A 12464-nucleotide genomic window follows, 5' to 3' on the forward strand; every position below is an offset into this window, starting at 1 on the left:
TGCAGTGGCACGATCTTGGCTCACTGCAACCTCTGCCTCCTGGGTTCAGGCAATTCACCTGCCTCAGCCTCCCAAGTAGCTGGGACTACAGGCGCTCGCCACCATGCCCGGCTAATTTTTGTATTTTTAGTAGAGATGGGGTTTCACCATATTGGCCAGGCTGGTCTCGAACTCCTGACCTTGTGATCCACCTGCCTCGGCCTCCCAAAGTGCTGGGATTACAGGCGCGAGCCACCGCGCCCAGCCTTTTAAATAAAATTTGTAAGTTTATAGTAGCCTTGCATCAAGCAAGTGTATTAAGTCTATTGGTGCCATTTTCCCAACAGCATGTGTTCACTTCTTGTCACATTTGTTAATTTGCAATATTTCAAACTTTGTCATTATTACATCTGTTACAGTTATCTGGGATAAATGATCTTTGTTATTATAATTGATTTGGGGTGCCACAAACCACACCCCTATAAGATGGCACACTTAGTCAATACATGTTGTGTGTGTTCTGACTGCTCCAGCAACCAGCTGTTCCCTTGTCTCTTTCTCTCTCCTTGGGCCCATTTCCTGAGACAGTATTGAAATTAGGCCAATTAATAACATTACAATGACCTGTAAGTGTTCAAGTGAAAGGAGGAGTCGCATGTATAATATCAGTCCAGCCGCAACACTCCCTTAAGCCAAAGCCTAATCTAAAGCAAGGCCCTCTCTTCAGTTCTAAAGCTGAGGAAGGTGAGGAAGCTGTCGAAGAAAAGTTTGAAACTAGTAGAGGTTGGTTCATGAGGTTTAAGGAAAGAAGCTGTTTCTGTAACCTAAAAGTACAAGGTGAAGCAGCAAGTGCTGATACAGAAGCTGCAGCAAGTTATCCAGAAGCTCTAGCTGAGATGATTGATGAAGGTGGCTACACTAAACAACAGATTTTCAATGTAGGCAAAAAAGCCTTCGATTGGCAAAACATTCCATCTTGGACTTTCAGAGCTAGAGAGGAGAAGTCACTGCCTGGCTTCAAAGCTTCGAAGGGCAGGCTGACTCTCTAGTTAGGGTCTAATGTGGTTGGTGACTTTAAGCTGAAGCCAATGCTCATTGACCATTCTGAAAATCCTAGGGCCCTTAATAATTATGCCAAATCCATTCTACTGTGCTTTATAAATGGAAATATAAAACCTGGATGATAGCACGTCTGTTTATAGCATGGTTTACTGAATATTTTAAGCCCATTGTTGAGACCAACTCCTCAGAGAAAAAGATTGCTTTCAATGTATTACTGCTTGTTAACAGTGCACCTGATTACCCAAGCTCTGATGGAGACACACAAGGAGATTAATGTTTTCGTGCCTGCTAATATAGCATTCATTCTGTAGCCCATGGATCAAGGAGTGTCTTCAACTTTCAAGTATTGTTACTTAAGAAATACATTTTGTATGGCTATAGCTGCCATAGATTGAGATTCCTCTGATGGATTTGGGCAAAAGTTGAAAACCTTTTGGAAAGGATTCATCCTTCTAGATGTTATGAAGATTTCTGTTCATGATCCATAAAAGTACAAAATATAAACATTGATAGGAGTTTGGAAGAAGTTGATTTCAACTCTCATTTATGACTTTGAGGAGTTCAAGATTTCAGTAGAGGAAGTCACTGCGGATGTGGTAGAAAAATAGCAAGAGAACTGGAATTAAGTGGAACCAGAAGATGTAACTGAGTTGCTGCAATCTTAAGATAAAACTTGAACAGATGAGAAGCTGCTGCTTATAGGTGGGCAAAGAAAGTGGTTTCTTGAGGTGGAGGTCTACTTCTGGTGAGGATATTGTGAACAGTGTTGAAATGACAAAAAAGGATTTAGGATAGCAGTCAACCTAATTGATAAAGCAGTGTCTGGGTTTGAGAGGATTGACTACAGTTTTGAAAAAAGCTCTATTATGGGTAAAATGCTGTAAGCAGCATTGCATGCTACAGATGGATTTTTTTTTTTTTTTTTTTTTGAGACAGAGTTTCACTCTTGTTGCCCAGGCTGGAGTGCAGTGGTGTGCAATCTCAGCTCACCGCAACCTCCGCCTCCCAGGTTCAAGCGATTCTCCTGCCTCAGCCTCCCGAGTAACTGGGATTACAGGCATCTGCCACCACACCCGGCTAATTTTTTATTTTTAGTAGAGATGGGGTTTCTCCATGTTGGTCAGGCTGGTCTTGAACTCCAGACTTCAGGTGATCTGCCCGCCTCGGCCTGCCAAAGTGCTGGGATTACAGGCGTGAGCCGCTGTGCCCAGCCAATAAATCTTTCATGAAAGGAAGAATCAGTTTATTGATGGGACAGATTTCTTTGCTGTCTCTTTTAAGAAATTGCTACAGCCACCCCAGCCTTTATCAACCACCATCCTGATCAGTCAGTAGCTATCAACATCGAGCCAAGACCCTCTACCAGCAAAAAGATTATGACTTGTTGAAGAATCAGGAGTTCGTTAGCATTTTTAGCAGTATTTTAAATTAAGGTGTATACATTGCTTTTTTAAAAAAGATATACTGCTATCACACACTTAATAGACTACAATATAATATAGTATAAGCATGTGTATAAGAAAATGCACCCCATGCTAAGTGTTTATTTTAATTTGACAAATTTCCAACCACTGTCATTCCAAAAAAGTTCTCTCACATTACTTTGCAGTCATTCTCCTGCCCTCCCTAAACCCAGGCTAGTATTGATCTTTCTGTGTCATACGGACTAGTTGTGCCTGTTTTATGATTTCATATAAATGAAATCATATAGTATGTAATTTTTTAAGTTTGGCATTTTTTGTTACGTTATTACGCTTTATTCATGTTGTCATTATATGTATAAAAGGTTTTTCCTTTTTATTGCTGAATAGTAGTCCACTCTCCGAATAATGCTGCACTTCATCCATTTGTCTGTTGAGAATTCCTGTTTCTGCATATCTTTGTGAATAGTCGCCCTACCTTCAGCATTCTAGTAGGTGTGTAGTTGAGGGCTAAATTATTGTGGTCTAGTTTGTTTCCACAGTGACTAATGGCTTTATGCAGCTTTTCACGTACTTATGCTTAGAGAGAGATGACAATATCTGTTTCTTTGAAAAGTATGTTCAAAATCCTTTGTTCTTTATTAGATTGTTGTTTTATTGTTGAGTTTTAAGAGTTCTTTATACTTCTGGTTCTATGTATATAACTCCTTTTTTTGGGCCGGGCACGGTGGCTCACGCCTGTAATCCCAGCACTTTGGGAGGCCGAGGCAGGTGGATCACGAGGTCAGGAGATCGAGACAATCCTGGCTAACACAGTGAAACCCTGTCTCTACTAAAAATACAAAAAATTAGCCGGGCATGGTGGCGGGCACCTGTAGTCCCAGCTACTCGGGAAGCTGAGGCAGGAGAATGGTGTGAACCCAGGAGGCAGAGCTTGCAGTGAGCCGAGATCGCACCACCGCACTCCAGCCTGGACGACAGAGCAAGACTCCATCTCAAAAAAAATAAAAATAAAAAAATAACTCCTGGCCGGGCGCAGTGGCTCACGCCTGTAATCCCAGCACTTTGGGAGGCCGAGGCGGGCGGATCGCGAGGTCAGGAGATCGAAACCATCCTGGTGAACACGGTGAAACCCCATCTCTACTGAAAATACAAAAAAATTAGCCAGGTGAGGTGGCGGTGCCTGTAGTCCCAGCTTCTAGGGAGGCTGAGGCAGGAGAATGGCGTTAACCCAGGAGGCAGAGCTTGCAGTGAGCAGAGATCACGCCACTGCACTCCAGGCTGGGCGACAGAGTGAGACTCCGTCTCCAAAAAACAAACCAAAAAAAAAAACAAAAAACTCCTTTTTCACTTGTATGTACTGCTGATATATTCTTATGGTCTGGGACTTGGGTTTTCATTTTCTTTGTTTTGTTTTTTTGTGTGTATGTGTGTGTGTGTGTGTGTGTTTTGGTGACTGTCTCTCGCTGTAGCCCAGGCTGGAGTGCAGTATGGCACACGCTTGGTTCACTACAATGTCCGCCTCCCAGGCTCAAGCGATTGTGGTGCCTGAACCACCAGTAGCTGGGATTACAGGCATGCACCACCGCACGCGGTTAGGGCTTTTCTTTTCTTTTCTTTTTTTTTCTTTGTGTGTGTATGTGTGTGTGTATATGTATGTATGTGTGTTTTAGTAAAGATGGGGTTTTGCCATGTTGGCCAGGCTGATCTCAAACTCCTGGCCTCAAGTGATCCACCACTTTGGCCAACCAAAGTGCTGGGATTACAGGCATGAGACACTGTGCCCAGCCTCCTTTTCTTAATAGTGTGTTTTGAAGAGAAGAAATTTCTGATTTTGGTGAAATGCAATTAATTTTTATATTTTATTTATTTTTGGGACAGGGCCTTGCTCTGTCGCCCAGGCTGGAGTACAGTGGCATTATGTCAGCTCACTGCACCTGTGCCTCCTGCGTTTAAGTGATTCTTGTTCCTCAGCCTCCCAAGTAGCTGGAATTACAGGTGCACGCCACCACACCCAGCCAATTTGTATTTTTAGTAGAGACAGGGTTTCACCATGTTGGCCAGGCTGGTCTTGAGCTCCTGACATCAAGTGATCCGCCCACCTTGGCCTCCCAAAGTCCTGGGATTTCAGGCATGAGCCATCATGCCTGGCCCCCATTAATTTTTTTTATGATTTGTGTTTTATGTAAGTAATCTTTTCCTATCCCAAGTTCATTACATTTTTCTCGGGTGTTTCCAGATGTTTAATAGTTTAAGCGTTTACATTGAGATTGATGATCTTTTTTTATATAGTGTGAGGTCAGGGTTTACTTTTTTTCCATAGAAATATTTTGTTATTTAAAGACTCTTTGCTGAAAAGATTATTTTTTCCCCCATGGAATTAGTTTGGAATCTTTGTCAATAGTTAGTTGACCATATATGTCTGTTCCTAGAATCTATCTTTTGTTCCAGTGTTCTGTGTACATTCTTATGCTACTACTACCCTGTCTCATTATAGCTTCATAGTAAAGTTTTGAAAACTGGTAGTGGTAAATCCTTCAACTTAGTTTTTCTTTATATTGTTTTGGCTATTTTAGGTCCTTGGATTTCAATATAAAGTTTTCAAAAAAAGCCTTTTAGGATTTTGATTGGGATTGCTTTTCAATCTGTAGATAAATTTTGAGAGAATTGGTTCTTTTAGCAATATTGCATCTTCTGATCAGTGAACCTGGTATCTCTGTACATTTACTTAGTCCTTCTTTACCATTTTTTAAAATTATTTTTTATTTTATTTATTTTTTTAAATAGAGACAAGATCTCACTGTGTTACCCAGGCTGGTCCTGAACTCCTGGGCTCAAGCAGTCTGCCTGCATCAGCCTCCCAAAGTATTAAGATTTAAGACAGCCACCATGCCTGGCCAGGCCTTCTTTACTTTCTCTTGGCAATATTTTGTAGTTTTATTGTCCACACGTTGAACATATTTTTCTGAATTTATCCCTAGGTATTTCATGGTTTAATGCTGTTGTAAATAGCATGGACATTTTTTTGATTTCCAGCTGTTTATGACATTTACATTCAGTTTGTATCTTGTGACCTTGTTAAATTCACTGATTAGGCCTAGTATCTTCTTTTGTAAATAATGTGGGTTTTTCTGTGTATGTGATTATGTTATCTGCTTATAAATGCAGTTTTTCCCCCTTATCTACATGCTTTCTACTTCTTTTTCTTCTTTATTGTACTAACTAGACCTTCTAAATAATACTGAATAGAAGCAATGACAGTAGACGTCATCCTTTCGTTATTCCTGATATTAGGGGAAAGTGCTCAGTCTTTCACTCTTACGTATGATGTCAGCTGTAGGTTTTTTGTGTTTTTTGTCAATGCCCTTTATTAAGTTTGAGGAAGTTTCCTTCTATTCTAGGTTGTTTAGAGTGCTTTATGTTTTTATTTCTTTAATCATGAATGGTTGTTGATATTGTCAAATTCTTTTCCTGCATATTTAGAGATGTTCACGTGGATTTTCTCCTTCGTTCTGTTAACAACATAATTACTGTTGAATTTTTAAAATGTTAAACCAACTTTATTAAAATAAACCCTGGTTGGTTGTCATTTGTTATCCTTTTGATATATTGCTAGATTTGATTTGTAATGTTTCATTGTTGTTTTTGTGTCTGTGTTCATGAGTGATATGCATATGTAGTTTTCTTGTAATGCCTTTTATCTGGTTTTCATATCAGAGTAATGTTGGCCTCGTAAGATGAGTTGAGAAGTATTTCCTCCTCTGTTTTCTGAAAGAATGTGCAGGAATTGAATTATCTGCACATTCAAATTATTGAATTAGCTTTTGGTTATTCAATAACCAAATATTGAATTATCTAAGAATTAGCTTTTGGTTTTATTGATATTCTTTTCTGATATAAGCATTTAAAGGTATTAATTTCTAAGTACTAGTTAGACATGTTTTTATTATTTAGCTTTACAAGCTTCAGGCTTTTCCTTTAAAGGTGTTGAACATGTTTATAAATACTCTAAGGACCTCATATTCTAATTTTAACATCTGTCATTTCCTACTGATTTGTCTCCTTAGTAGCATTCAGAGTCATCTGCTTCTTTATTTGATCACCCTAAACTGAGTCCCCAGATTATGCTTTTGGTTGGGTGGTTGTTTGGCTAGTCAGTATTTTTCATTTCTTCTATGCTCGTTTATCTCTCTTGTTGAAAAGTGAGGGAAAATAGATTCTGTCATTAACAAAACAGGTTTAATCCTAATTTGAGCAATAAAACAATTAAAATAGGCTGTTCCCTAAGACAGAAAATATATATACATTTTTAAGTTTTTGGTATATAATTTTATAGTGATGGTACTTGCTGGGATTGATTGTTCCTGTTACAAAAACTGTTTTGGAATTTCAACAATATACATTAATAGTTTTAGGATAATTCTAGGATATTATCTTTTGCAAACAAATGACAGCCACTTAGGAACTCATGGAGGTTGACAGGGCAGCATGGCACTGCAGCAGTTTCTAATTTAAGAGCAGGTGCCGATAAGCAGTCTGAAAGGAGCTTTTGGTACAGTAAAGTGTATGAGTAAGTCAGTCACACTGTTCTGTATAGATGAGACATACATGAGGAATTTTCTGGAGCTATTAATGCAATTCTTGAATGTTCTGAATTTTTTAGAGCTCTTTCTCATGAAAAAACTTTTTCAGATTGATAGGTTATATGATTGGAAAAAGAGTCCCGACTCTGATGTGGCTGCTACTTTAAAGAAGCAGAAAAAGAATACAAAAGATGAATTTGAGGAGCGAGCAAAGGCTATTATTGTAGAATTTGCACAGCAGGTAAGAAGGCTTCCTTCTTTCCGAAGAGCCTATCTCAGAATAGTTATTATGTTATCTTTATAATGAAGTCAGTGTTTTCGTTAATACTGGTTCTTTTCCTCTGTTGACAGCAATTACTTTTTAAAAATTCTTCTTCCTTTTTCTCCTTTTTCTTTGCAGTCTGAATACTTTAATTTAGAAAACTGAGTTGACTTAGAACTACTTTGCTGTAATACAGTTAATGCTTATAGAATATACATGATGATTTTTAGTTTTTATGAGGAGTTTCAAAATGACGAGCCATTTGCTCATTCGCCTTCTAGTTAGTCACACCTATTCCAGATACGTTTTCTTTACAGCCTGGCGTTTTGGATGATTTTTGCTCCTAGGGTTTGAATGCTGCTTTGTTTTATGAGAATAAAGATCCCCGCACTTTTGTGTCTTTGGTACCTACCTCTGCACATACTGGTGATGGCATGGGAAGTCTGATCTACCTTCTTGTTGAGTTAACTCAGACCATGTTGAGCAAGAGACTTGCGCACTGTGAAGAGCTGAGGGCACAGGTGATGGAGGTAATGATCAATTTTTCAGTTTATTGTTTTTTTTTTTTTTTTAAATGGCAAGTTCCTTGAGTGGAGGATATTGACTACTTTCAGATTTAATGAACATGGTGCATTGTATGTACGTCTTTCTCTTTGTAATAACGTCTTGTAGGTTAAAGCTCTCCCAGGGATGGGCACCACGATAGATGTCATCTTGATCAATGGGCGTTTGAAGGAAGGAGATACAATCATTGTTCCTGGAGTGGAAGGGCCCATTGTAACTCAGATCCGAGGCCTCCTGTTACCTCCTCCTATGAAGGAATTACGAGTGAAGGTACGCTGAGGTGGTAAGCGTTGACACAGGGGGACTTGTAAAGTTCTGCTGAGATTGTTTCCTCACCTTTAAAGCTGTTTGACTTAATACAGAACACATAACATCCCTCGCTCTCCCTTTTATCTTAGATGTCATCGTACTGGAAGGCCTGTCTGTCAAGAGTAGAGATGCGTGAAAGTACCTGCTTACCAGACTAGGCCTTTCCCAGATACTAAACTACATTGTTTTGGTTCTACACTGCTAACTACAGTTGACTCTTGAACAACATGAGGGCTAGGGGTACTGACTCCCTGGCCAGTTGAAAATCCACATATATTTTTTGACTCCCCAAAAACTTAACTCCTAATAGCCTACCATTGACCAGAAGCCTCACCGATCACATAAACAGTCGGTTAACACGTTTTGTATGTTTTATATATTACATACTGCATTCTTACAATAAAACAAGCTAGAGAAAAGAAAACGTGATTAAGCAAATCATAAGGAAGAGAAAATAGATTTACTGTTTGTAAGTGGCAGTGGGTCATCATAATGGTCCTCATTCTTACCTCATTCTTACCTCATTCTTATCTCATTCTTACCTCATTCTTATCTCATTCTTATCCTCATTCTTATCTCATTCTTATCTCATTCTTATCTCATTCTTATCCTCATTCTTATCTCATTCTTATCTCATTCTTATCCTCATTCTTATCTCATTCTTATCTCATTCTTATCTCATTCTTATCTCATTCTTACCTCATTCTTACCTCATTCTTATCTCATTCTTACCTCATTCTTATCTCATTCTTACCTCATTCTTATCTCATTCTTATCTCATTCTTATCTCATTCTTATCTCATTCTTATCTCATTCTTATCTCATTCTTATCTCATTCTTATCTCATTCTTATCTCATTCTTATCTCATTCTTATCTCATTCTTACCTCATTCTTATCTCATTCTTATCTCATGCTTATCTCATTCTTATCTCATTCTTACCTCATTCTTATCTCATTCTTATCTCATTCTTATCTCATTCTTACCTCATTCTTACCTCATTCTTACCTCATTCTTACCTCATTCTTACCTCATTCTTATCTCATTCTTATCTCATTCTTACCTCATTCTTATCTCATTCTTACCTCATTCTTATCTCATTCTTATCTCATTCTTATCTCATTCTTATCTCATTCTTACCTCATTCTTATCTCATTCTTATCTCATTCTTATCTCATTCTTACCTCATTCTTATCTCATTCTTATCTCATTCTTATCTCATTCTTACCTCATTCTTACCTCATTCTTACCTCATTCTTACCTCATTCTTACCTCATTCTTACCTCATTCTTATCTCATTCTTATCTCATTCTTATCTCATTCTTATCTCATTCTTATCTCATTCTTACCTCATTCTTATCTCATTCTTACCTCATTCTTATCTCATTCTTATCTCATTCTTATCTCATTCTTACCTCATTCTTACCTCATTCTTACCTCATTCTTACCTCATTCTTATCTCATTCTTACCTCATTCTTATCTCATTCTTATCTCATTCTTATCTCATTCTTATCTCATTCTTACCTCATTCTTACCTCATTCTTACCTCATTCTTACCTCATTCTTACCTCATTCTTACCTCATTCTTATCTCATTCTTACCTCATTCTTACCTCATTCTTATCTCATTCTTATCTCATTCTTATCTCATTCTTACCTCATTCTTATCTCATTCTTATCTCATTCTTACCTCATTCTTATCTCATTCTTACCTCATTCTTACCTCATTCTTATCTCATTCTTACCTCATTCTTATCTCATTCTTATCTCATTCTTATCTCATTCTTACCTCATTCTTATCTCATTCTTATCTCATTCTTACCTCATTCTTATCTCATTCTTATCTCATTCTTACCTCATTCTTATCTCATTCTTATCTCATTCTTATCTCATTCTTATCTCATTCTTATCTCATTCTTATCTCATTCTTACCTCATTCTTACCTCATTCTTACCTCATTCTTACCTCATTCTTACCTCATTCTTATCTCATTCTTACCTCATTCTTATCTCATTCTTATCTCATTCTTATCTCATTCTTATCTCATTCTTATCTCATTCTTATCTCATTCTTACCTCATTCTTATCTCATTCTTATCTCATTCTTACCTCATTCTTATCTCATTCTTATCTCATTCTTACCTCATTCTTACCTCATTCTTATCTCATTCTTACCTCATTCTTATCTCATTCTTACCTCATTCTTATCTCATTCTTATCTCATTCTTATCTCATTCTTACCTCATTCTTACCTCATTCTTATCTCATTCTTATCTCATTCTTATCTCATTCTTATCTCATTCTTATCTCATTCTTACCTCATTCTTATCTCATTCTTATCTCATTCTTACCTCATTCTTATCTCATTCTTATCTCATTCTTACCTCATTCTTATCTCATTCTTATCTCATTCTTATCTCATTCTTACCTCATTCTTACCTCATTCTTATCTCATTCTTATCTCATTCTTACCTCATTCTTACCTCATTCTTACCTCATTCTTACCTCATTCTTATCTCATTCTTACCTCATTCTTACCTCATTCTTACCTCATTCTTATCTCATTCTTATCTCATTCTTATCTCATTCTTATCTCATTCTTACCTCATTCTTACCTCATTCTTATCTCATTCTTACCTCATTCTTACCTCATTCTTACCTCATTCTTATCTCATTCTTATCTCATTCTTACCTCATTCTTATCTCATTCTTACCTCATTCTTACCTCATTCTTACCTCATTCTTATCTCATTCTTACCTCATTCTTATCTCATTCTTATCTCATTCTTATCTCATTCTTATCTCATTCTTACCTCATTCTTATCTCATTCTTATCTCATTCTTATCTCATTCTTATCTCATTCTTACCTCATTCTTATCTCATTCTTATCTCATTCTTATCTCATTCTTATCTCATTCTTATCTCATTCTTATCTCATTCTTACCTCATTCTTATCTCATTCTTATCTCATTCTTATCTCATTCTTACCTCATTCTTATCTCATTCTTATCTCATTCTTATCTCATTCTTATCTCATTCTTACCTCATTCTTACCTCATTCTTATCTCATTCTTATCTCATTCTTATCTCATTCTTATCTCATTCTTATCTCATTCTTATCTCATTCTTACCTCATTCTTATCTCATTCTTATCTCATTCTTATCTCATTCTTACCTCATTCTTATCTCATTCTTACCTCATTCTTACCTCATTCTTATCTCATTCTTATCTCATTCTTATCTCATTCTTACCTCATTCTTATCTCATTCTTACCTCATTCTTACCTCATTCTTATCTCATTCTTATCTCATTCTTATCTCATTCTTATCTCATTCTTATCTCATTCTTAACTCATTCTTATCTCATTCTTATCTCATTCTTATCTCATTCTTATCTCATTCTTACCTCATTCTTATCTCATTCTTACCTCATTCTTATCTCATTCTTATCTCATTCTTATCTCATTCTTATCTCATTCTTATCTCATTCTTATCTCATTCTTATCTCATTCTTACCTCATTCTTACCTCATTCTTACCTCATTCTTACCTCATTCTTACCTCATTCTTACCTCATTCTTACCTCATTCTTATCTCATTCTTATCTCATTCTTATCTCATTCTTATCTCATTCTTATCTCATTCTTATCTCATTCTTATCTCATTCTTACCTCATTCTTACCTCATTCTTACCTCATTCTTACCTCATTCTTACCTCATTCTTATCTCATTCTTACCTCATTCTTATCTCATTCTTATCTCATTCTTATCTCATTCTTATCTCATTCTTATCTCATTCTTACCTCATTCTTACCTCATTCTTACCTCATTCTTACCTCATTCTTACCTCATTCTTACCTCATTCTTACCTCATTCTTACCTCATTCTTATCTCATTCTTATCTCATTCTTATCTCATTCTTACCTCATTCTTACCTCATTCTTACCTCATTCTTATCTCATTCTTACCTCATTCTTACCTCATTCTTACCTCATTCTTATCTCATTCTTATCTCATTCTTACCTCATTCTTATCTCATTCTTACCTCATTCTTACCTCATTCTTACCTCATTCTTATCTCATTCTTACCTCATTCTTATCTCATTCTTATCTCATTCTTATCTCATTCTTATCTCATTCTTACCTCATTCTTACCTCATTCTTATCTCATTCTTATCTCATTCTTATCTCATTCTTATCTCATTCTTACCTCATTCTTATCTCATTCTTATCTCATTCTTATCTCATTCTTATCTCATTCTTATCTCATTCTTATCTCATTCTTA

At 36.7% G+C, this 12464-nt stretch overlaps 1 protein-coding gene across 2 annotated transcripts in view; it reads left to right on the forward strand.

Moving 5' to 3' along the window:
- The window catches only part of EIF5B (eukaryotic translation initiation factor 5B), a 68597-nt gene that overhangs the window by 46665 nt on the left and 9468 nt on the right, over positions 1 to 12464 (forward strand). For both annotated transcript variants that reach the window (XM_015112911.3, NM_001261610.1), the window contains 3 exon segments: positions 7155 to 7286; positions 7655 to 7837; positions 7980 to 8141. In XM_015112911.3, the coding sequence (XP_014968397.2) occupies positions 7155 to 7286; positions 7655 to 7837; positions 7980 to 8141 (477 nt within the window).

The sequence above is a fragment of the Macaca mulatta genome, chromosome 13 (assembly GCF_049350105.2).
Source record: "Macaca mulatta isolate MMU2019108-1 chromosome 13, T2T-MMU8v2.0, whole genome shotgun sequence".
Lineage (NCBI taxonomy): Eukaryota > Metazoa > Chordata > Mammalia > Primates > Cercopithecidae > Macaca > Macaca mulatta.